Genomic DNA, 26314 nt, shown 5'->3' on the forward strand with positions numbered 1-26314 from the left:
AGGGCGTGTGCACTTGCCAGAGAGACAGAGAGATAGAAAGCAAGAAATCACCCCCCAGGGGGGATGGCCACACCGCAGTCCCTTCTCCTCCATTCTTCTCTTGGAATCTTGGGCACACACATACACGTACCTGGCATGAGTTTAAGCCACCAAGTCCGGGACTCGAACTGTGATTGGCTACTGGGAGTTCAGCGACATAACCATTATGCCAACTGCTGGTCCCGGATCTTATTCTAACAGAAAAGTAAAACACCATTTTTTAGGGACTAGTAGGTGATGTAATGGCTGTGTTGTTGGACTCCTACGTAGTTGACTACAGTTCGAGTCCCAGACCCAATGGCTTAAAGTCATGCTGAGGGACCAGCAGTTAGCATAATGGCTATGTTGCTGGACTCCCAAGTAGTTGACCACGGTTCGAGTCCTGGACCCGGTGGCTTAAAACTCACACCGGGCACATGTGTGTGCGTGCCCAAGATCCCGAGAGGAGAATGGAGGAGAAGGGATTGCGGCGTGGCCATCCCCCCTGGGGCGTGATTTCTTGCTTTCTGTCTCTATGTCTCTGTCTGTCTGGCGAGCGCACATGCCCTATAGCAAAAAAAAAAAAAGAAAAAAACTCATGCCGAGTATGTGTGCGTGTTGTGTGCCCAAGATCCCGAGAGGAGAATGGAGAAGGGATTGCGGCGTGGCCATCCCCCCTGGGGCGTGATTTCTTGCTTTCTGTCTCTATGTCTCTGTCTGTCTGGCGAGCGCACATGCCCTATAGCAAAAACGTCTCCAAAAAAAACCAAAAAAAGCTAAAAAAAACATTTCTTCCTGATTATTAAAGTAATACTTGTTTCTCCTAAAGAAGTTCAGCAAATTTAAGAAGACATAAAAGTGAAAATAAATACTGCCATAATCTGAAATAATAGTATGCCAGAGGTGTGAAATACCACTAATATAATGCTCTCAGTGACCTACTAATTTATACAAAAGGAAGAAAATTACAAATCCAACAGAGTTTTTTGTATAATATAATTATGTCATAATTAATTTTGCTAAGGTTGAAAAAGAACCATAATGTCCAAGAACTCAAGAATAACTAAATTTTGATTATGTTAAATTTTGTACAAATGCTATATATTTACACCTATTAATATGCTTTGGTGAATTTTAATAATATGTAAAGATATCAATTATATGAGTGAAAAACTTAAAAAATGTGTGTGTGGATATGAATAGTTGACCTCATTTAAGGAAAATAATATTCACATACATATCTTTTTCACATAGGACAGTGACAGAAAATCACCAAAATAGATTTTAGGATTGTGTATTATTGTTTTCTTCTTTATATTTTTCAGTTATCCCTCAGTTTTTATAATGAGAAAAAAGAATAGTATGCAAAAATATTATTAATTTGCTGATTAGTGAATTAAGCCTTTGTACTTACATGTGATAGAAGGAATATTGCATGGTATAGAAAACTCAGTAAATTAATATTAGGCTCAGTATTTTTTTTTTTTTTGGAGAGGTTTTTGCTATAAGGCGTGTATGCTTGCCAGAAAGACAGAGAGAGATAGAACATGAGAAATCACCCCCTGGGGGGTTGGCTACGCTGCATGCCAGGAGTGAGTTTAAGCCCCCAGGTCTGGGACTTGAACCATGGTTGACTACTTGGGAGTCTACCAACATAGCCATTGTGCAAACTGCCCAAGGCTCAGTCTTGATAGTAAACATTTGCCTCTCAATCTTAATTTTGTTTGGGCTGTCTGTAGTAGGAGTGTGCCTTATTTTGTTTAGGTATCATAAACTTTATTTTTGTTGTGAGCTCCATGTGTCAGGCACTGCTGTAGGCTTGGGATAGAAAAACCACCAGGATCTCTGTCCTTATGGTTCTTGCAGTCCATCAGAGAAGTTGGTATTAATCAGCTTAGGCTGAGGTCTTAAGGACACACAGAGGCAAACCAGGGAGGGGGAAGGAAGAACATTCCAGGGAGAGTAGGTGGCACAAGATGATTACTATATTAGGCAGAAGGAGTGTGATATAATCAATGCTTTTGTTAAACAAGTATTTCTGCTACCAACCTGTATCTTTTCAAGTATGAATTTATAACATGGTGGCACAAATAATCTATGATTACTTTCATAGATATCAATTTTCTTTTCATTGCACTCTTTTTTTTTTCATTGTATTTTTTATAAAGGGTAAAAAATTTTAATTCTTTGTGGTGTTTGGGCGTGATTTTTAAATTTTTTTTTTTCTATTATACAGTTTGGATGCTGTGAAGCTTTGTGTCTTCTTTCAACTGCTTTTCCAGTTTGCATTTGGAGTTTAGGTTGGCATTGTGGGTATGTATTTTCTCTAGTATATAGTTGTTTACAGCTATATAATATGAACAGAGTTCTTGGAATCTCTTTTTCTTTTTGTTTTACATGTTTATTGCAAAAATAATTATTTTAGATATTTAAAAATTATACAAACACAATTAGTTGGTCACCGGTTCTCTTACAATAGCAACTGCTCACTGCATGTATAATGTAACTGTTGACACTGGAGCCAAAACAAATTTTAGAAGGCCACTTCAGTTCTGCAGTCAACTGTGAGGATCGTATTGTGTACAATTTTGTGGTAGCAAGTTATTATTAGATAACAGTTTTTAAGCTTAGAATCATAAGAACAATGACAATATAATTGATTTTTTTTTTTTTAGTTCAAACACATGTTCTGTGCAATAGGAATGGTCTTTGTTATAACTTTTTTATAACTTATACATTTTATATTTTAAAAGTTAAATATTTTTGCTAACCAGTACTTTTCTTTTTTGTTTTTGGAATGAAAATATGAGTTTATTTTAGTGAAGAACATTTTTGAAATTCATCCTTTATTTGTGCATAATACATACATTTTTCATGAACAGTTTTTAAAATTTTATTTATATATACATATATTTATTATTTACTCTTCTTTTTAAGTCTTTAGTCAGTTTGGATTTTTGAAAAAATATCCATCGAATACTTTTTTTCTGCTTTACTATTTACATGAAAACTAGTGACAGGAGATGTTGGGAGATACCGAATTAGTTTTGATTCTAATGAATGACACATGCCTGTAAACATTTGTGGAGACTTGATGGTATGATCTGCATATTAATTTAAGGAAATTTTCATATGCTGGCAAAAGTCTTTTTCTCACTTTTTTTTAAGAGAGATTTTTGCTATAGGGCACATGCACTTGCCAGAGAGACAGAGAGAGAAAGTGAGAAATCATCCCTCAGGGAGGTTGGCCATGCCACAATCCTTTTTCCTCCATTCTCCTCTCAGGATCTTGGGCACACACGCACATGTGCCTAGCATGAATAAGTTTTTGGGTTTCTTTAAGAAGGAATTATTTTATTTATTATTATCATTTAATTTGACCAGAGAGAACGAGAGAGGGAGAGAACGTGAGAAAGCAAGCTGCCAGGTCCAGGACTTGAACCATGGTCAGCCATGTGGGAGTCCAGCATCTTAACCATCATCCCACCAGCTGGACCCCTGGCATGAGTGAGTTTTAAGTTACCGGGTCCAGGACTTGAATTGTGGTCGAATATGTGGAAATTCAGCAACATAACCATTATGCCATCTGTTGGTTCCATCACTTTTTTTTGCCTCAAGCTACTTGTTATCTGCAGCTACATGATTTCACTCTATTCTTTTTAACAGCAGTGACATAAAATAGATTTCCTTGTGTATAAATACCTAACATACTCTCCAGAAAGTAAATGTGCAAAGCTGCTACAACAGGTCATTCACTCCTACAGTGTTTTTGTTGGTAGTAGAGTTGATGCACAACATATAAATATTCAAGTTTAATGTTAAAAACTCAGACACTTGGCTAACTTTAATACCGTTTCTCAGGCTATATCAATATACCTAAACTATGTGTATTTTTTTTAAACAAAGACTTCTCAACTTCTCTATAAACTTAAGTTCTAAGGTTTTGTTCTATATGAACTTTAGCACTATCAGTATGATCTTTTAACCTTTATTCTACCTTTCTCTCAACATGACACCAGTAAATAAAAAAACTAGTGAGGTACTAACGTGAGAATTAATCTGGTGGTTTTGGTCAGAATGCATTTTTTTTTTTTTTTTGAGAGGTTTTTGCTATAGGGTACGTGCGCTAGTTAGCCAGGAAGACAAGAGAGAGACAGAGACAGAAAGTGAGCAATCACCCCCCAGGGGGAATGACCACACCGCAATCCCTTCTCCTCCATTCTCCTCTTGGGATTTTGGGCACACGTGCACATGTGCACACATGCCTGGTGTGAGTTTAAGCCACCAGGTCTAGGACTCGAACCGTGGTCGGCTACATGGGAGTCCAGCGACATAGCCATTATGCTAACTGCTGGTCCCGGTCACAATGCATTCTGAAGGAGGTATCCATGTCACTGGAATTTGGCAATAAGGTTTATTCTCTCTGATATGGATAACCAGATGGTGTGTCATTCAGTACATTTTTGGCTTTTTTTCTGGGCAAAGTGTGCCTCATTGGAAGAGGTGGGAGTATCAGCTCTGAAATCTGGTACACCATGCTTGGGGTCACAGTCACTGAACTGGGGTACACGTCTAGTTCTTTCTTTGAAGAAGAGGATCCTGAATGGTAATAGAAGTAACCACGAAAAGCTCTCTTCACTTTCTAGGGACTCTCATCCTTGTTCTCTTCTTCATCTTCAGAATTGGCAGCAATTAACGCATCATTTGTCTCTCCATGTTGAGAGCACATGTCTCATGGGTCCACCCAGAGAGTAAGCACCTTTGTTAAGCCTGGGTTGTTGTATATGGTGCGACTTTCTTACAGCTTTCAGAACATCGGTATGAGCTCTCTGAGACTTACTGACATGAATGCCTGTCCTCTCTCTTTTTTAAAAAAATTTTCCGTATGATGCCTGTGCTCAAAACAGAGACAGAGAGAGAGAGTAGGGCAGTGAGAAAGCACACCCCAGGAGGATGGCCACACTAAGATTCTTTCTCCATTCTTGTCTCAGGATTTGGGGCACAGACGCATACATGCCTGGGCCTGGGACTTGAATTGTGCAGTTGGCTGTGTGGGATCCAGTCACTTTGTCCACTGCACCACTGGCTGGCCCAAATATTTGTCCTTCTGGTGGTTTTTCTACATATTAGTAATTTTTCTATTTTTCTCAAAGTTATTAAGAACTGATTTTGGGGGCCAGCAGTTAGTGTAATGGCTATGTCACTGGACTCCCACGTAGTTGACCGTGGTTCGAGTCCTGGACCTGGTGGCTTAAACTCACGCTGGGCACGTATGTGTGCGTGCCCAAGATCCCAAGAGGAGAATGGAGGAGAAGGGATTGCAGTGTGGCCATCCCCCCTGGGGGGTGATTTCTCGCTTTCTCTGTCTCTTTCTGTCTGGTGAGCATACGCGCCCTATAGCAAAAAAAAAAAAAAAAAAGCCGATTTTGCAGCAAACCTTTCAACTGCCTCTTTTAAACTTAGCTATGTTTTCAAACTAGCTTTGTGAAGAAAAGAAAGATAAAGGCAGCAGTTTTATTCTTTATTTTTCCCATCACTGCCTTTCTGGGACCATAGATTCCACAGCCCTGACCATGTCCAGGCTAGGAACTGAGGGCACTGAGAAGCAGACCTGTGCTCAGCAGGTGGAGCCTCCAGGTTGTCGGGTGGCCAACCTTTTACTGAGAGAACAGGAAAGACTTCTTAACTGACCCGATTCTTTCCAAAGTTATCACTACACACAAAAATTCAGAAACATTTTTTCTGCTTGAAATCAAATGCTACCTGTCTTATGAAATTCTGATAAACTACAACAGTGTAATTAAACTATAAGGATGTAATCCAGGAACTATTGTATTTATATTAACAGTTGTCATTTAAAATAATTTTCCTCCAGTAGGTGGCCCTACCAGCTATCTGGGAAATAATTCTGTCTTCTGCAGCATTAAGGATGAACTTCATGATGTGTACTGCTTACTGAGAAAAATGTGGGTGACTCAGCACATTAGAAAATAAAGCTACACCTTTCTGTGTGTCAGTGGATGGCCAACTAGCATTTACTCAAAGGATTGTACTGTGATTGGTTTCCTTCCTTCCCAAAATACTAACTGAGCAGCTACTTCAGTTCTAGTCAGAGGTCCAGCTAAAATTGACTTTTGAGAAACTTTGATATTGGAGTAAAATGTGCTAAATCAAAATTTAAAGAAAATGAAAAAATACATAAAAATAAACACACAGTTCCAATTCTTTTAATAAGATCTATCTGATTTCATTTCTCAAATGACTGGAAAAAAGTTTTTCTTTCTTTCCTAATAGAGAGTTGAAGGAGAGCCTCTCAACAGGGTCTTGCCATGGTGTGGTCCTTCCCCTAGCCCTTCCTTCCTGCCCAGATTGCAGGTGTTCCTGGCATGTTCAGGGTGACCGGCCTTCTCATATGACTCCAGTATTATGCAGTGCCGCCCTATTGCCTATACTGCCATTGTTGGGCCTCAGATGATTTTTATGGAGCTGTGATTTATAGGAAAGATGTTAGTTTGTAAATAGTAAAATCAGTTTCTGAGCTGGTATAAAATGTACCATAATAGGCCTCACTTTTGGATTCATAAGAGAAAGCGAGACTACTAACTGAAAAATTTCTGTAAGTTTACTTTGCAAATATTGCTTCCAGAGCGCCTCCGTTGAGTGCCTCAGATGAGTCCAGAAAGAGCTGCACTGTTGGGATGGCCACAGTGGTTCTTACCCTCCTTTCATCAGCGTGGTTCCCACTGGATCTCTCAGCCCATCAAGATGCTTTGATTTTGGCTGGAAACTTGCTTGCAGGTACTGACAGGGAATTGGGACAGAGACTCAGGATTTTAGCTTTAGATTTCCATGGGTAAAAGTATTATGAGGACATTGTCAGGAAAGCTTCTTCCTGTAGTCAAAACTTTAGATGTTATTTACATACAGGGATGTGTACTTTAGGCAGCTATTCTGTACTGAGTATTTAAAAAAGAAAATGATTTTTTCTTCATTCATCATAGAACACATGTATGCACATGCGAGAGAGGAGACAGCGAGACAGAGAGAGAATGGTACTCTCCACAGAGTCTGGTCATGCTGTGATTCCCTTCCTCCAGCCCATTGAATCCTGTGCACTTGGTCACATGCTCAGTGTGTCAGGCTGACCAGGCTGGATTCCATATAGGATCCTCCTCCCCAGCAGTCCATCATCACCTTGTTATGGAGCAGACTTATGACGAGTACCTATTTTTTTCTTACTGCTAGAACACCCCCTGTGGGTGTGGTCATGCCATGATCTCCTATCCTTCACTTCTCCATCCTGTCAGGATTTTGGGCACACACATATCTGTGCTTTTTTGAAGTGAATTTTTTCATTTTATGTGCCCCCCCTTTTTTTTTTAACCTTTTTTAAGGTTTTTGTTATAAGGTGTGTGTACTCATCAAAGAGAGAGAAACAGTGAGAGGGAAAGTGAGAAATCAAATCACCACCCAGAGGGGATGGCCAGGCTGCAATTCCTTCTCTTCCATACTCCTTTAGGAATTTTGGGCACGTGTGCACATGCATCTAGTGTGATTTTCAAGTTGCCGGGTCTGGGACTTGAGCTGTGGTTGGCCTTGTGGGTATCTAGCACTTTAACCACCATGCCACTTCCTGGCCCTGCCTTTGGTGTTTTTTAAGCTGCCAGGGTCAGAATTTGAACTTTGGTCAGCTATGTGGAATCCAGCTCCCTACGCATGGCACTTAACTACTACACAATGAAACCAGCCCTCCTGAGTATTTTAAAGATGCCCTGTCCTGTCTAGCTCCTCAATTAACTATGGTAAACTAAGTTTGAATTTCATTTAAGTGGGCACATGTGCTAGGTACTGTCTCAAGCATAGAAACTATAAGAAAGCATAATGTGTGTTTCATTCTTAAGTTGGTTGTAGAATAGTGGGGGATACATGGAAGCAAAAGATGAGTGGCAGCAGAAAGTGACTGTAGTCGCCCTTCTTTGGCCAGATTGATGGGCTTACATACCAGACAGGGGGTGCAGCATGTGCAAAGGCATGGAGACATGAAGAATTATGTGACATTTAGGGTTCTATAAGTAACTTTGGATGTCATGCAATGAAAGGTATGAGAATGGAGAATTTGGCCTGCAAGGAAGGTGCGGTCCTTTGAAACTGACTGGGGTGGGGAAGAGTTATCAGTCTGGATTTGTTCTCTTTGCTTTGGGAGGCTATTACAGTTTCATGAAACAGAGTTAACAGATTAGAGAAATCACCCAGCTGACTTGAATTTGGGACAGGAGGTTAGTTTTGAAGTTAAGGCAAGAAACAGAATCTGAAGCAAGAAAATGGCTTTGGGATTATAGGGAAGAGACTGATAGAGAATGAAGGAGGCAGAATTGCCAGGCTTTGATAGCCAGCTGAAATTTGGTTTTAAAGATGACAAGAGGCCTAGGATGACTTCAAATACTGACAGTTATATGGCAGTAATAGTCATAGAAATTGAGAATACAGATTTTTTTGGGGGAATGTTAGTTTCATATTGAATTGAGGGTATCAGCTGTCTAGGAGACTCTCAAATAGGTAAACGGGTCTAAATGATTTGCATTCCCCGAGCAATTTCCTCTTCCATGCTGTGGAGGTGGGAGGTAATATATGTGCCTATATCACAGCCAGTGCCCCCAAATCTCTGAGAAGTTCCTGGACCTCCGAAGAAGAAGCCAACCTAGGCGCCACTAAACAAGAGGAGGTGTGGCCAGCTCTGGGGGAGCGCAGTCTGGTGCCCATGGTGGAACAGCTGTTCTCCCACCTACTGAAGGTCATTAATATATGTGCTCACGTCTTAGATGAGGTGGCTCCTGGACCAGCTATCAAGGTAATTATTTACTGGGGCAGCTGTTTTAATACAGTCTTAATGACTTTGTGGGTGTCATAACCTGTCCCTTCTTTATTCTCTTTTGCTGTAAATGAACAAAATTGATCATACCATGACGCTAATTTTTTTTGAGAGGTTTTTGCTACAGGGCACATGCGCTCGCCAGACAGACAGAGAGAGAGACAGAAAGCGAGAAATCACCCCCCCAGGGGGGATGTCCATGTTGCAGTCCCTTCTCCTCCATTCTCCTCTTGGGATCTTGGGCACGCACACACACATACCTGGCATGTGTTTTAAGCCACTGGATCTGGGACGCGAACTGAAGTTGACTACACGGGAGTCCAGCAACATAGCCATTACGCTAACTGCTGGTCCCATGACACTAAATTTAACATAAAAATGTGATCATCTGTTTCATGTAACCCTTTTGATATTATTTATCAATTACTGTCAACTCTAGAAATAAAACACCTAGCTTTATTTTTAGGATTTCAGAATTAGCTACGAAAGCTCAGCATTGAAGTTGCTGGCTTAAGGACCTCATTTGCTCTCTCCTTAAATGTTGGCAGTTTTGCTTTTCTGTGAAGTGCAATTTGATAAAATCAACTTCAAAACAAATGTTAAACTATTTGCACAATGAATTTCAGATAGATTAGTTCACTTGTAATTGTGTTCTCTCTCTTTTCTGTGTCTTCCATCTTAAACTCCAGTTTGACTTCCTAAGCTGCCGTTCATTACAGAGCTTCCCCTTCATTACAGAGTGCTGAAGAATCTTACCTCCCAGCTTAATGCCTGAGTACTTCTTATTGCTCTCACATGGACTTCTTCACAAGGCTTCTTTGACCTGCACAGCCTGTCTTCTGTCCACCCCTTCAGCCATCCACTCTTTAAGCCCTGCAGGTCTGATTCTTGCTTCCTTACTTCATAGTGACTCTTCCTGCCTGCGGGCTGTTTTATAGTCTGTGGGGACCTCTCAGTCCTGTTGTCCTCCTCTGTTCCCATTGTGAAAATTCTTCCTAGTGGCTTCTGCCTGGCCTATTGTGTTTTCTCTGACCCCTTTGCTGCTCTTCAGTAACGTTGTTTTTTTTTTTTTCCCTGCCTACCGTTCAATGCTTGTGAGATTCTGTTCTAGGTCATCTTCTCTTCCTATATTCTGGGTCAACACTGCCCAGTAGGACTTTCTGAAATAGTGCAAATGTTCCATATCTGTGGAAACCAGGACAGTAGCCCCTATCCACATGTGCTGTGAGACTCTTGAAATGTGACTGGTGTGACTGAGGAACTGAACTCATTTTGTTGAATTTTTCTTAAATTTAAAATTGAATCACCTTCTATGGGTAGTACATTCAATATGGGATAGGATAACCTGAGAGAGTTGGGGCTGCTCTTGTGTCTTCATCTAAACATCAGGTATTTTTGAAGCTGCAATCTATTGTAGCTAGCTGCCACCTAATACTTTTCTTTGACTGATTTATAGAGGTGTCAAATACGGTTATGTAAAACTGAGCTCTTCTCCTCCTCTTCATGGCTGTGCCACCTGCTCACCAAGTCCTTTGTTTTTCTTATTACACATGTCTTTTAAAAAATGCACATACGCATACTCATATACACATACCTACATGCACACGTACACATAAACATACGTGTATGTTAATGCATTCATACACACAAAGACACACACACACACACACAGATGTTCTCTGCCACTGTTCCAGCCCATACTGATATAGTATTTCATTTGGACTATCTATGGTACTAGCCTTTTTCTTCCTTTTTAAACAGCTTTCCTGAGATATTCATGTGCCATACAATTTACCCATCTCAAGTGTACAACTAGTTTTTTAAAATATGCCCAGAGTTGTGCAACCATCATCACATCTATTTTAGTACTGAGAAAGGATCCCTGTGCCCTTTAGCTAGAACCCCCTAGATCTGCATCCCCAGCTCTAGGCACCCACTAACTTTTTTTTTTTTTTTGAGTTTCTGCTTGTTATTAGTAATTCTTTTTTTAAAAATTTATTTATTATTATCATAATCTTGTTTATATTACATTGAATTGCATATAACTTTACACTGTATTGCATTGCTTTTTCAAAAGGGAATGCCATGCATGTCAGTCAATATAGAGACATTAAAATCCCCACTTCATCATTCAATATCTTTTCATTGTTTTTCCTGATCATTATTATTATTATTCCAATTTTTTTAAACCAATCACTATTTCTCATTTTGCTTGTAAAAAGACTTTACCCATCATGAAATACTTCTCAGACCAATCCAGTTGAGAATACTATACACGTCATCATCAATAGGTAATAAGCCATATCTGTTTCCCACTGACGTCCTGCCTCTCTATTTGTTCTCTTGCTATCTTTCTCTGTCCTCTTCTCTTCACCCCACATTCCACACTGTCTTATTCTTGTTAAATATTTTCACTGCTCTTTTTTTTTTTTTTTGAGAGGTTTTTTTTGCTTTAGGGAGCGTGCTCTCGCCAGACAGAGACAGACAAGAGAGACAGAAAGCAAGAAATCACCTGCCAGGGCGGATGGCCACGCTGCAATCCCTTCTCCTCCGTTCTCCTCTCGGGATCTTGGGCACGCACGCACACTCACCAGGCGTGTTTTAAGCCACTGCGTCCGGGATGCGAACCGTGGTCGACTACATGGGAGTCCAGCGACATAGCTATTACGCTAACTGCTGGTCTCTTTTTTTGTCTTTTTTTTTTTAGTATTTTCACTGCTTTTATGTCCTCCAATATTTCGCTCTCTACCATAGAGTGCGGATAATTGGTATATATTAAGTGGATACATATAATATCTTTCTTTCATAGCCTGGCTTACTTCACTCAGCAATAGATCCTCCGTTTCTGTACGCTTTCTATCAAGGACTTGCTATTTTTTATGGCTGGGTAGTATTCCATAGAGTATATATGCTACACTTTTCCAATCCATTCATTAGTTTGTGGACATTTAGGTTGGTTCCATGTCTTGGCAATCGTGAATAATGCTGCAATAAACATTGATGTGCAGGTACTTTTCCAACTGAGTGTTCTCCTGTCCTTTGGGTAGATTCCCAGAAGTGGGATTGCTGGATCAAATGGTAGTTCTATTTGTAGATCTTTGAGGAACCTCCATATTGTTCTCCACAGTGGCTGAACCAGTTTACATTCCCACCAACAGTGTAGGAGAGTTCCCTTTTCACCACATCCCTGCCAACATTTATCACTTTTTATATTCTTAATCTTTGCCATTCTGACAGGGGTTAGGTAGTATCTCATTGTGGTTTTTATCTGCATCTCCCTTATGATAAGGAATGTTGAGGGATGTTGAGCATTTACTCATATGCTTTTTGGCTGTTCGTATGTCTTCCTTAGAGAGATTTTTGTTCAGCTCATTTTCCTATCTTTTAAGTGGATTAATCATTTTGTTTCACATAAGGCACTTGAGTTCCCTGTGTATTCTGGTTATCAGTCCCTAGTCTGAGGCATATTTAACAAAAATATTTTCCCATTCTGAGGGTTGTCGATTCACACTTGTTATTGTGTCTCCCACTAACTTTCTGTGTCTATGGATCTGCTTTTTATGGATACTTCTTGGGGATGGGCTTATACTGTGGGTGGCCTTTTTGAGTAACTCCTTCCACTGGATAGGTTTTTCAAGAGTGGCAACCTCTTAGCTACACTCTCTGCAATCCTTCCCTGCCGCCCTCCAGTCCATTCTTCTGAGTGTAGCTGTTTATCCCATTATACTCATTTCACAGACAAAGCTCAAGGTGTAAGGTAACTGTCCTAGTCAGTTTGGGCTGCAGTAATCAAGTACCATAGTCTGAGTGGCTTATAAACAGCAGAAATCTATTTCTCACAGTTCTGGAGGCTCGGAAATCCAAGATCAATGTACTGGCAGATCCAATCTTGGCTGAGGGCCTGCCTTCTTATAGAAAACTGTCTTTGCACTGTATCCTCACATGATGAAGGCATGAGTGTCTCTTTTATTTTAAAATTTTATTTATTTTTATTAATTTTATATTTTGTAAAGTCCTCATTGTGATATTCTCTCTCTCTCACACACACACACATCTATCTATCTATCTATCTATCTATCTATCTATCTATCTATCTACCTATAAATTTTTTTAAAAACAGAACTATACATTTTCCTGTCTGCCATATGTTTCCTCCTCTGGTGTCTCTTTTATGAGGGCACTAATCTCTTTCATAAGGGTACCACGCTTTGACAAAATCTTCTCCCAATGGCCCCATTTCTTTTTTCATTTTATAATTGTTAAAAGGAATATGTGCTTGCAGAGTGTTAAGGGGGGTAGAGAGAGAGAAAGAATGTCCATGGTGTGGTCATGCTGCAATCCTCTTTCCTCTACTTTTCTATCCTGTCAAGATTCTTTTTTTTATTTTTTTGGAGAGATTTTCGCTATAGGGCTCATGTGCTCGCCAGACAGACAGAGAGAGACAGAGAGACAGTGAGAAATCACCCCCCAGGGGGGATGGTCACGCCGCAGTTCCTTCTACTCCATCCTCCTCTCGGGATCTTGGGCATGCACGCACACGCGCCTGGCATGAGTTTTAAGCCACCAGGTCTGGGACGCGAACCACAGTCGACTACATGGGAGTCCAAAGACATAGCCATTACGCCAACTGCTATTTCCCCATCCTGTCAGGATTCTGAGCACGTGTACCTGGCATAGTTTTCTTTTCTTCTCATTTCTTTGGTTTTTGCATAGGGTATGTGCATTCCTCTGAAAGAGAGAGAAAGTGAGAATGACCTCCCAAGAAGGATGGCCACACTGCAGTCCCTTCTCCTCCATTTACCTCTTGGGATTTGGGACATGCACGCACATGCCTGGCATGATTTTCAAGCTGCTGGATCTGAAACTCCAACTGTGGTTGGCCATCCAGCACTTTAGCTACTATGCCACCTGCTAGCTCTCTGTCATAGTTTTCAAGCTGCTGGGGCTAGAACTTGAACCATAGTTGGAAGTGTAATATAAGATCTGACTCCCCTAACCAATATGTATTAGGCCTGGCTCACTTTTTCTCTTTTTTAAAAATTTGCTAGAGTGTGTGTACATTCACCAGAGAAAGACAGAGAGAAAAAGAAAGAAAGCACCTACCTCCACACCATGTAGCCACTAACCACATGTGCTGTGAGACTCTTGTGGGATGGACACACTGCAATCCTTACTCTTCCATTTCTCCTTTTGGAATTTTGGGTATGCATACACACAAACCTGACATATTTCTCAAACTGCTAGGTCTAGGACTTGAACCTCGCAGTTGGCCATGTGGGATCCAGCCACCCAACCACACTGCCACCAGCTGACCTGGGCCTGACCCACTTCTCATACAATCACCTTGGAGATTAGGTTTCAGCATAAGAACTTGAGGGCCAGAGACATTGACAGCATAGCATGCACTTTTCTGAGATCAAGAAGTAGGCATTGTAAAGCTAGGATTTGGAGTTTGTGTTTCTGTCATCTCATCTTCACTCTACTTTATGCTGACTTGCCTCCTATAGGGTGGGAGCCTGAGCATTCTATATTCTCTTACATACGGTGTATTGGAAAGAGTATAGGCTTTATGGATACATCTGGATTTGCTGACCTCTAGTTCTGCTGCCTATTAGCCATGACCTCAAATGAATCACTTCATCTCTGCACATTTCTTCATTTGAAAAATGGAGCTGAAAGTGTTGCCTTGGATCCTTTTTATGTCATGGCTCACATAGAACGCTCTGGTTGCTTACTGTTGGAGAACATGGGCCTGGGAACTCCAGAGGCCTTAGGCCTTTCCTGATTCTCTGGGGATTCTTTTAATCTCCAACTCATTCACCGTGCACCTGTTAGGAAGTTCTGGGACAGTTCTGGGTCAAAGTAGAATACATAAATAGTGTTGACGCTCTGTGAATATGGTTCAAAGAATAAAATGATTAGCTCTTTTCAGTAAAAGTTAAGACCATATACCATGGTTTTTATTTTTGCATTGATTATACTTTTCTGTCACACTTCATTGTTTTCTACTTTAGGCAGCTTTGCCCTCTCTAACAAACCCCCCTTCTCTAAGTCCCATCCGACGAAAGGGAAAGGAGAAAGAGCCAGGGGAACAAGCATCTGTACCGTTGAGTCCCAAGAAAGGCAATGAGGCCAGCACAGGTAAGGAACAGTGCTGGGATGATGGGAAAGGAGTGGGCACCATTTGTCATGTGGAAATACTGAGCTTATATTCCTGTCAGCATGAATGATAATGGTACTTCACGGAAGTAAAATACCCTGTAGTAAAGTCACAGAAAGTTTCCCTGAGTGTGATTTCAGATGTTAATAACTAATAGGGACTAGCAGTTAGTGTAATGGCTATGTCGCTGGACTCCCATGTAGTTGACCACGGTTTCCGTCCCGGACCCGGTGGCTTAAAACTCATGCCGGGTGTGTGTGCGTGCATGCCTAAGATCCCAAGAGGAGAATGGAGAAGAAGGGATTGCGGCGTGGCCATCCCCCATGGGGGGTGATTTCTCGCTTTCTGTCTCTCTGGCGAGCGTACGTGCCCTATAGCAAAAACCTCTCAAAAAAAAAAAATTACTAAATGCATAAAAAAATTATACCCAAAAAGTGAGTCCTGTCTATAAAGAAAATTTTGTAACTTTTTACTAACATATTAAGGCTTTATTTTTAAGTTTGTTTAGTCTTTGAGAGAGACAGATACAGACAGGCAGACATCCCCAACAGGGTCTTCATGTCGTGATCCATCCCCAGCCTTAGCCTGGATCAGGGCCTTTAGGACATCGACCTGAGACCTTCCCATGGGTTCAGAGTTGCAGAGCTTTGGGTAACTTATGTTATTTCTGTGCTACTGTGACTGACATAACCTATGGATTTAGGCTTTTAAGAAAAGATACTATTTTCTATGAAGGGTCTTTAGTACCCATTTAAAAAAGATTGGACTCTATAAGCACAAAGTTATCAGAATGTGATTTTTCTGACAAAATAAGTAAACTAAAGACTCAAGTAAAAAAGTTTATAAAACTGGAGAAAGATGGTTTATATAGTGGCACTTTGACATTTAGTATCTCTTTAATGATATTATTTGTGCCCTTTAAAGTGTTCAAAGCATGTTTATATCATCTTTGTTTGATTGCTTAACAGGCTCATGAACTATATTGGCTGGGAGTAACCTCGGGCTCAGAGCCTTTCTGGGATTGGCCAGCAGTCACTGAATCAGCTGTTCCTCTGATTCTCAGATTGATGCCTTACAAAGCAAATGAGCAGCCAAAACAAAACAGAGAGCTGCCTCCCACTGCTGCTGCTCTTCTGTGTTTTTTTTTTTTTTTTAGTACTTATGATCTATTTGCATTTGTTAGTCAGTTTCTCATTACTTATAAGTACTCAAAAAGTCAGAGGAAAGATTTGAATTTTCTTTTTTTTACTAGAATACTTCTAAAAATCATCGTTGCCAGTAATCTCTCTTAAATGTGGCAAGTTTTTAGGTTTGTTCTAAAAGCTTATATTGTGTGTGTGTGTGTATCTTTAAAGCCTCCAGACAATCTGATACCTCAGGGCCGGTCACAACAAGTAAATCATCATCAGTGGGGAGTTTCTATCATCTTCCTTCATACCTCAAATTGCATGATGTCCTGAAAGCTACTCATGCTAACTACAAGGTATAGATTTTTGCTTTTTTTGTAACTATATATGCACATAATACATTTTTCTAACGGAGTGTCAATGTTTTTCTTATGATATATAGAATGTGTATACTTAAATACATATACATGTTTACTTGCATGCAAATGAGTTAGCCCTTTAAGTTATAAGTTACAATTCATTTTTTCAGGTTTGTCTTTTAGTTTTGTTTATGTCTTTCAGCTTCTATCATACAAATTTTTTTGGAGAGATTTTTGCTCTAGGATGTCTGTGTTTGCTGGAGAGACAGCGAGACATAGAGACAGAAAATGAGAAATCATATCCTTCCCACCCCCCAGGGAATGGCCACACCATAATCCTGTCTCCGTTATTTTCCTCTTGGGAACTTAGGCATGCATGCACGTGTGTCTGGTGAGAGTTTTAAGCCGCCAGGTCCAGAACTTGAACTGTGGTTGACTACATGGAAGTGCAGTGACATAACCATTATGCCATCTGCTGGTCCTAAATACTTTGCGGATGTTTATATTAGAGAAATGATCACTTTTAAGGCTTATGGATATTGTTTCTGGGCTTCCCAAGACCACCCCATTTAGATATATACTAGAAGAATTTATGAAACTATACCTGTAGTTTTATTCACAGCTAAGATTTATAACAGTGACATAGTAAGGACATTCAATCAGATTATTATAGGGAAAGTTGCCCAGGTAGAGGCTGGGGAGATTTTTGTACTGTGCTTTCTTCCTGCCATAAAACTTGGTGGTCATGTAGGTACCCTCTGCATAACACGAACCCAAAATTCCAGGCTCAAAAAAGAAGAAAAGCAGGTGTTCAACTTAAATTGTGTGTTTCAGATAGTCTTTGCACAGTGAGCTACCCTTATTAGCTAGGCAAAGTTTTATATCAGTGTAGGAAACTATTTACCAGTTGCCTCAGAGGTCAACCTTATAAGCAGGCCTATGGGAGGATAGCACTCTGCTATATTGCCTCTTAGGTATAGGTTGGTTTAGTTCTTTTAGTTACTTTTTTCTCTTTATTTGCAATTTGTTATATATGATATATTCATCTAACTTAACTTTCTTTTCTAGTTGCCTAGTTTCTCCAGTCCTATTTACTGAATAATCTATTTCTCTACACTGACTGGCTTGAAATACTACTTTTATCAAATACTAAATTCTCATGGTTCTATAGTTTCATTATTTTGTTATATCAGTCTTTCCATCTTTTAAATTATTGTGGTTCAATTTTATACACACACACATACACACACACACACATATATTTAGTTTCTTCTTTTTAAGTTATTTATTTGATTTTATTTATTCATTCACTTATTTTTTAATTTGACCAGAGAGAGAGAGACAAAGTGAGAAAGCAAGCCACCAGCTCCAGGACTCGAACCATGGTTGGCCATGTGGGAATGTCCAGTACCTTAACCACCACACCACCTGCTGGTCTCTAAGTTTATTTATTTCTTTCAAGAGCAGGAGAGACAAAGACAGAGAAACAGTACCCCCAACAGGTACCTTGAGCTGCCCTGAGCTTCAGCCAGCCTGGATCATGGGCACATGCATTCCCAGTGTACTCACAGAGGTCTTCAGATGTGAACCTGGAACCTTGCCATGTGGTCAGCTTGCAGAGCATCATGTATTATTACTGCATCATTATCCAGCCCCCACTTGATATATTTTTGAGTGAATCAGTTCCCCCATTCTTATTTAGAATGATCTGGATCCTTATTTGTTGATTTTTGCATTTATATGGAATTAGATAAGAGTAAGCTTATTAGATAAGATAAGCTTATCTTATTAGATTTTTTTTGTTACTAATAAATACTTCTGAATTTTTTTCAAATACCATTACAAGCCTTATGCAACCTACTTTATGAAGGACATTGATAATTTTTTAAAGTTTATTTATTTCTTCTGATAGAGACAGAGTCACTTCCCACAGGGTCCTCAGACCATGAGCCACCCTGAGCCTCAGCCTGTCAAGATCATGAGCAAGCATGTGCCTGTCATACATAGAGAGGTCTCAGGACATGAATATGGTACCTTCCAATGTGGGTCCTGCATTGTAGAATGTTGCATTATTCGTGTGTCTCTGTCTGGCTTGGATAGTGATAATTTTGAAAGAAAAAAAACTTCAACCACATTTTATGAAAGATTCAGAATCTCTTTTTTTTTTTTTTTGGAGAGTTTTTTTGCTATAGGGCGCGTGCGCTCGCCAGACAGACAGAGAGACAGAGAGACAGAAGGCGAGAAATTACCCCCCAGGGGGGATGGCCATGCCGCAATCCCTTCTCCTCCAGTCTCCTCTCGGGATCTTGGGCACGCACGCACACGCGCCCGGCGTGAGTTTTAAGTCACCGGGTCCGGGACATGAACCGCGGTCAACTACGTGGGAGTCCAGCGACATAGCCATTACGCTAACTGCTGGTCCCCAGAATCTCTCTTTAGCTGCATGTTCCGTGTGTCAGCTCCCAAGTAGAAGAGAGTACATTTTAAATACCTTATAGAGATATTTCTTTTACAGCCGTTTGCAGCTCACACATCTTTAATCCTAGTACCCATTTCTGTGTTTCTAGTGAGTTTGCACTTCATTTTTCATTTTCCTTTCTGAATACCCTGGATTCTAAGGTGCTTCACTTTAATTCTGGCCTCCCTTCTATCTTGGATTTCTGCTTCCTCTGCTCCATTGTCCTCTTTGTTAAATCCTACTGTAGAGATTTCTCAGCTTGTAGGTGTTTGGGCAACTGGCATGTCTTGTTAGATTGTTTTTTGTTTTACCAACTCTGTTTCTGTTGTTCCTTCTGCTGAGCTGCCTTTGTTATAGCCAGCCCGAACAACTTTATCTGAATTTGATGATTTCTCCCAGGGATTTTTTTTTTCTTTTTTTGAGAGGTTTTTGCTATAGGGTGCATGCACTTGACAGAAAGAGAGAAACAGAGAGATAGGACGTGAGAAATCATCCCCCAGGGGGGATGGCCATGCCGTAATCCCTTTTCCTTCTTTCTTCTCTCGGGATCTTGGGCATGCATGCACATGCACCTGGCATGAATTTAAGCCACGGGTCCAGGACTTGAACCGTGGTTGACTGCATGGGAGTCCAGCAACATAGCCATTGTACCAACTGCTGGTCCCTCTCCCAGGGGCCTTAATATATATGGACTGAGACACTGTATTTTGTAGTTTATGTTATACTATCTATGTGATACTGGTTGTGGTGGACATTTAACATTTTTTCTCATTATGACAGAAGGTAAGGATTCTTTCTAGCAGTATCAGTATAACTTGGAAGGTATCTTTGAAAAATAATAGTTTTGGTGTAACAGTCTAGAAGAGGAGTTCCTTTGCAAGATGTTTCCTCAGTACTAAAAACAGACACACACACATCTTGTGTGTTGAGTTTGCAGGTCTGCACAACAGATCATCTCACCATTGCACATGACATACGTGACTGTTGTAGGTAGCTAGCATGCGATAGTGCCACTAACTGTGTGTTCTCTCCTTCCACCCTCCCAAGGTCACGTTGGATCTCCAGAACAGCACTGAAAAGTTTGGGGGTTTTCTGCGCTCTGCCTTGGATGTTCTCTCTCAGATTCTAGAGCTGGCGACTCTGCAGGACATTGGGAAGGTTTGTGTCTCATTTCTTTATTGAATTGTGGTCAGCACACTAGGCCAAGTGCATGTAAGGTTGAAACTTAGTTCTCCAGGTGTGGCCAGGCAGTAGCCATAGCTTGGGAAGACTCTGACTCTACAGGGTCTGTCTGACTCTGACAGACACCTGAGTCTGTCAGATTCATGTCTTAGCCAAGAAATTTGGAGGGAAAGTCTATTTGTGTACTGTTTTGTTTATTTCCATATGTTAGTTAAGCCAATTTATTCTAGAAAAAAATTTTTTTTTTTTAAATTTTTTAATTGCCAGAAGTCATGCTGACTGGGAGAAAGGGAGGGAAAGGGAGAGAGCTCTGGATAATGCTTTGGCTTAAGGTTATGTTGTGGCTGGTTTGATCTTTTATCCAGACCACTGAAACTTTCTTCACATTAGCAGTAAGGCTGTTTTGCTTTTTTATGATACGTATGTTCACTGTTGTAGAAGTTTTACTATCCTTCAAGAACTTTTCCTATGCTTCCACAATTTGGTTTATTAGGTTAAGTCCTAGTTTTGGACCTATCTTGGCTTTTAACATGCTTTCCTTGCTGAGCTTTATCATTTCTAGCTTTTGATTTGAAGTGACAGGTGTGTGGTTTTTCTTTTTACTTGAACACATGGAAACCATTGTGCGTTCATGAATTGGCTTAATTTCGGTATCGTGTGTCAGGAAGTTAGGGAGGCCTGAGGAGAGGGAAAGGAAGGGAGCAGTGGCCAGTTGGTGAAGCAGTCAGAGCACACGTATTGGTTATTGCTCTTTTGTACGGGTGCAGTCCATGGCTTTCCAAGACAATTATAACGGTAACATCAAAGATCACTTATCATATATCACTGTAACTGATATAATAATCATCAAATAATTTGAAATATTTTGAAAATTACTAAAATGTGACATAGAGACATGAAGTGAGTAAATATTATAGGAAAAGTGGTGCATATAGACTTGGTTGCCACAGGGGTGGAACAAATTTTTGAATTTTTTAAAAACCCAATACCTGGGAAGTAGAGTAAAATGAAGCACAATTAAATGAGGTATGCCTGTATATCTTTTCTCTGACTTCTTAAAAAAATTTGATTTTTTAATTATAATTTTTTAAGAAAAATTTCAAAAATAGAGGTTTGCTGTTGTACTTCTCCTGCCTCAGCTTTCCAGCTAGGACTACAGGTGAACACTGCCATGCCCAGTTCTTTTTCTTTTTCTTTTTCTTTTTCAGATCTTGCTATGTTGTCTAGGCCAGCCTCTGGCTCATGATCCTCCTTGCACGGCCTCTTGTGTCTCTGAGACCACAGGCATATGTCAGTGCACCCAGCTTTGGGCCTCCATGTAGTCCTAGCTTGTGGAACACAGTGTTTTAACACATTCTACCACACCTAGGCCATCTGGCTTCTTTTAAAACTTAATACTGGTTTTGAGTTATTTGATTATGATGCCGTGTAGTTTTCCTTACATCTTGTGCTTTATTTTGTGTCTGGGTTTGCTGAGTTTCTTCTATCTGTGGCTTTATAGTTTTCTTAATATTTGGAAAATTTTTGATCATCATTTCTTCATATGTGTCTTTCTCTCCTCCTCCTCTCCACTTCTTTTTCTCCTCTCTTAATGATTACCTGCACATTTGGTTGCTCAAAGTTATCTATAGCTTACCAGTGTCCTTTTCAGGTTTTTATTATTATTTCTGTTTCTCATTTTATGTAGTTTATTGCTATGTCTTCAGATTCTCTTTGCTTTGCTTTGTTTAATCTGCTGTTAATCCCTTTCTAGTGTATTTTTCATCACTGATACTGTGGTTTTTATCTCTAGAAGTTTGGTTTGATTTTTTTGCCTTTTTAAGGAGACGGAGACTGGTATTTTTGACAGGGTCTTACCGTGTTACCAGCTTCCCAGTTAGCTAGGATTATAGACATGCACAACTGCAGTCAGTGTGCTCAAGTGGGCTCGGGAGTCACACCAGACTTCTCATGCAGCCTCCAGCCTCCCAAGCTGTGGCCTTGTTTGTGTATCACAGTATCTGGCTCCTTTTTTTCTATCACTTGTGTTCTTTTTAGAAAATCTCTCATGTCTCTCCTTGACTTTTTGAATATAGTTTTTTTTTTTTTTTTGAGAGGTTTTTGCTATAGGGTGCATATGCTTGTCAGAAAGACAGAGAGAGATAGACAGAAAGTGAAAAATCACCCCCCGGGGGGATAGCCATGCCACAATTCTTTCTCCTCCATTCTCCTCTCGGGATTTTGGTCACGCACGCATATGTGCCTGGCATGAATTTAAGCATCTGGGTCTGGGACTCGTACCACAGTCAACTACGTGGGAGTTCAGTGACATAGCCATTACGCCTACTGCTGGGCCTGGATATAGTTGTTTGTTTGTTTGTTTGTTTGTTTTTTCAGCAAAATAATTTTATTTTCTAACTCACGGTAAATATGTACATCCAATAATATGTGCTCAGTTTGCACATCTATTCACAAATGACTTCCAAATTACAACTGCTTTGATATTTTAGCATGTACTGGCTTCCTCAGTTAAGATACAAAAAATGCTCTCAGACAGGTAACATTCTGAATATATCAGATTCGTCATGGCACAATTTGCTTCAGTTAGGTAAGTCCTATAAACTTGAAGCTTTGTCAAGCTACTACATTTGCATCTAGTATTTCCAGATGAATAAGATGGAGCAATATCAGCTTGTATTCCAGAGGAATCTCCTTAGTTTTTCTGGTTATGGAGCCACTTATCCACATCAATTGGTACTGTGCAGGCAGACTCGCATGGTGGTGGTAAGGCATCCACAATGGGTTTGGCAGCATCAGAATCACATTTGAAGGGGCTCTCAGCCCCTGTTGTATTCATGCAACTGATTCCTTTTCCATCTGTTTTCTTAGTCACCAATGCTTCCCAGTAGTCATGAGTGCTTTTAATAGTATCAACAGCAAAGTCCTTATCTTTAAATTCTGCATTGAAAGCAAACTCATTTTCTGCTTTTCCATCAGGAAGCTTGTACCTTCTAAACCAGTCCACAGTAGCTTCTAGGTAGCCAGGTTTCAGGCGTTTGACATCATTGATATCATTATAATTGGCGGCATCAGGATCCTCCACGTTAATGGCAGTGACTTTCCAGTTGGTCTCCCCTTCGTCAGTCATAGCCAGTATGCCCAGAACTTTCGCCCCAATTTGGGGGGAGGGGAGAGGTTATTTTTGCTATAGGGCACATGCACTCGCCAGAAAGACAGAGAGAGACAGAGAGACCGAAAGCGAGAAATCACGCCCCGGGGGGATGGCCACACTGCAATCCCTTCTCCTCCATTCTCCTCTCGGGATCTTGGGCATGCACGCACATGCGCTTGGCGTGAGTTCAAGCCGCCGGTCTCGGACTTGAACTGCGGTCGACTACATGGGAGTCCAGCGACATAGCCATTCCGCTAACTGCTGTTCTCAATATTTTTCTGTTTTTCTATGCAAAAATGCATCATGACTTTCCCAACAACCCAATATATTAAACAAATAAGGAGGGCATCAGCGAGAGCCTTTTCCTTTAAAAAAAATAAGAAAAGAAAGAAAAAGGAGGAGGCAGACCCATGCATCAAAGATGGTTTAATGAAAATGTACAACTCTTTATTAAAAGTTTCTGGTTTATTCGTTTCTGGGCTTGTGGACTGGAGCTGTCTATTAATTACTGTCCGGGGCCCTCCCTACTAACCCACAAGCCCACATCTTGTAGTCAGGCCAACTTTCCAGGCTTTGCCATCCTCTATTACTAGCTTCCAACCAGGAATAAATTCCTTAGCTGGGCTCCAAGCACAGTCCCTTCAGTGACATGCCACTGCATCTTTAAAAATAAAACCAAGATGAGGGCCGGCAGATGGCGTGGTGCTTAAAAACATTGGATTTGCACATGTTCGACCATGGTTTCGAGTCTCGGACCTGGTGGCTTGCTTTCTCGCTTTCACTTTCTCTCTCTCTCTGGTAAAATTTTAAAAAATAACAAATGGAATTAAATTTTAAAAAATTATTTTAAAAATTATTTTTCCATTGGGCACGTGTGCTTGCCAGAGAGAGACAGAAGAGGGAGGGTAATTGAGAAATCACTCCTCCCTCCCCCCCTGGAGGAATGGCCATACCGCAGTTCCTTCTCCATTCTCCTTTTAGGATTTAGGCACACACATGTACCCAGTATGTTTTTCAAGCCTCTGAGAACCATGCAGTTGGCCTGTGGGATCTAGCACCTTAACATCATGCCACCTGCCGGCCCAAGAGAGGCATTTTCAGTAACTGGTTTTCAACAGTAGAAACAGTGACTCATGATTTATTAGGCAATGAGGAAGCACACTATTGATTCTGAGCACTTGCTTTGGTGGCCTTCTTAGAGTTTACATTTTCTTCCTTCTTTTTTTTTTTTTTTTTTTTTTGGGGGTTTTTTTCTTTTTTTTTGAGAGGTTTCTGCTATATGGCGCATGCACTCGCCAGACAGACAGAGAGAGACATAGAGACAGAAAGCGAGAAATCACCCCCGGGTGGGAGGGTCACGCCGCAATCCCTTCTCCTCCATTCTCCTCTCAGGATCCTGGGCATGCACGCACACGCGCCCAGTGTGAGTTTTAAGCCACCGGGTCCGAGATGCGAACCGTGGTCGACTACGTGGGAGTCCAGCGACATAGCCATTACACTGACTGCTGGTTCCTATTTTCTTCCTTCTTGATTCTTCATAAGGACATTGACTGTCAGACCTTGTGTGTGTATGAGTGTGTGTGTGTGGGTGTGTATGTATGTGGTTTTCAGACAGAGCCTTACTAGTCACACCTCTGCCTTGGCTTCCCAGGTAACTGATTATAAGTACATGCAACTGTACCTGCCTTTTAAGCTTCATTTTTGATGATAGCTTATGAGTACTGTAATGTGAAGGTAGACATTTTGGTTACTTTACAGATTGCTTTAAGACACTTCCAGGACTAATTTGTAGTAAATTACATATAATGCATTATATGTTGTGAACATGTTCAAATCAGGGCTTTTGACTGCTTTTCACAATTCTGAGTTCCTGCCCTAAAAATAGGACTGGACATGTGATAGGCAGTAGATACTTGATAACTATTTATTGCATGAATGCGATAATGAAGAATGTATTTTAAAATGCAAGAAAGAAATGTTTTAATATATTTACTTTGATTTCAAGACTTTTTCTTACTCTGTTCAAGATGATAAACTGGGAACCTTCCTCTTATTTTCCTCTGAGGTTTACACAATTTAAGCAGAAACTGTCTTTTGTCTTTTATTTCTGTCTGTAATTCACAACAATAATGGGTCATCTGAGAGTGACAGTACCTTACTGTTTTTTCCACAGTGTGTTGAGGAGATCCTAGGATACTTGAAATCCTGCTTTACTCGAGAACCAATGATGGCGACTGTTTGTGTTCAACAGGTGAGAAGTTTGTTTCCTGTCTTCTCTGTTAAGCTCTTCAGACATGACTATAAAATGCTACTTCCTATTTCAGAAGTGGGTGGTGGTGGCATGATCAATGGGAAGGTGGTGGGTGGTCTAGCCTGTCGTTCTTTTGCTCACTTTATGATTGGGCCAAGAGGGAAACCTTCATTCCTCTCTCCCCTAGAGTATGAGGGTCCTCACTGTGAGGGTGATATTGGAAGTTCCTCCCTATGTAACCATTATCTTCCTGTCCCTCTGAGTTTTTGTTTAGAATGGTCAACCTTATTTAGAATCACAGGAAACCTGGAACTTTATTTTAGGTACAGAGAGCCCTTCTCATCAGTAGTCTCATATGCTATTGATAGTAATTTACAAAAAGAATTTCACATTCTTAATTTTTACTAACATTCAATTATTTAGAGATTTGTATTCGTTTGGGAAATTCTAATGTTGTTGCTCATGCTACTTAACAAATGTTCATGGTGCCAATTCTTTTCTTTTAGTTATTAAAAACTCTCTTTGGGACAAACCTGGCCTCCCAGTTTGATGGCTTGTCTTCCAACCCCAGCAAATCTCAAGGCCGAGCACAGCGTCTGGGCTCTTCCAGCATGAGGCCAGGCTTGTATCACTACTGCTTCATGGCTCCATACACCCACTTCACCCAGGCCTTAGCTGACGCCAGCCTGAGGAACATGGTGCAGGCGGAGCAGGAGCACGACACCTCGGGGTAACAGTT

General features: G+C 40.6%; 2 protein-coding genes and 1 pseudogene across 2 annotated transcripts in view; 1 reads left to right on the forward strand and 2 right to left on the reverse strand.

Moving 5' to 3' along the window:
- Window positions 1-26314, forward strand: part of HTT (huntingtin) — a gene marked incomplete at its 5' end in the record, with an annotated part of 208048 nt that overhangs the window by 82653 nt on the left and 99081 nt on the right. Inside the window, 8 exon segments of the mRNA XM_027773593.1 lie at window positions 2255-2331; window positions 6665-6816; window positions 8664-8866; window positions 14902-15028; window positions 16403-16530; window positions 20039-20149; window positions 25498-25575; window positions 26082-26305. Of these exon segments, the coding sequence (XP_027629394.1) occupies window positions 2255-2331; window positions 6665-6816; window positions 8664-8866; window positions 14902-15028; window positions 16403-16530; window positions 20039-20149; window positions 25498-25575; window positions 26082-26305 (1100 nt within the window).
- On the reverse strand, window positions 4358-5958 carry LOC114008605 (protein BTG3-like; annotated as a pseudogene).
- On the reverse strand, window positions 22866-23330 carry LOC102490770 (inorganic pyrophosphatase-like; the record flags this gene model as incomplete). The annotated part of the gene is made up of 1 exon (XM_006152951.1): window positions 22866-23330. A coding segment is annotated over one exon (465 nt), but the record flags the coding sequence as incomplete, so codon positions are not given.

Source organism: Tupaia chinensis, unplaced genomic scaffold, assembly GCF_000334495.1.
Source record: "Tupaia chinensis unplaced genomic scaffold, TupChi_1.0 Scaffold000360_1, whole genome shotgun sequence".
In the NCBI taxonomy this organism is placed as follows: domain Eukaryota; kingdom Metazoa; phylum Chordata; class Mammalia; order Scandentia; family Tupaiidae; genus Tupaia; species Tupaia belangeri.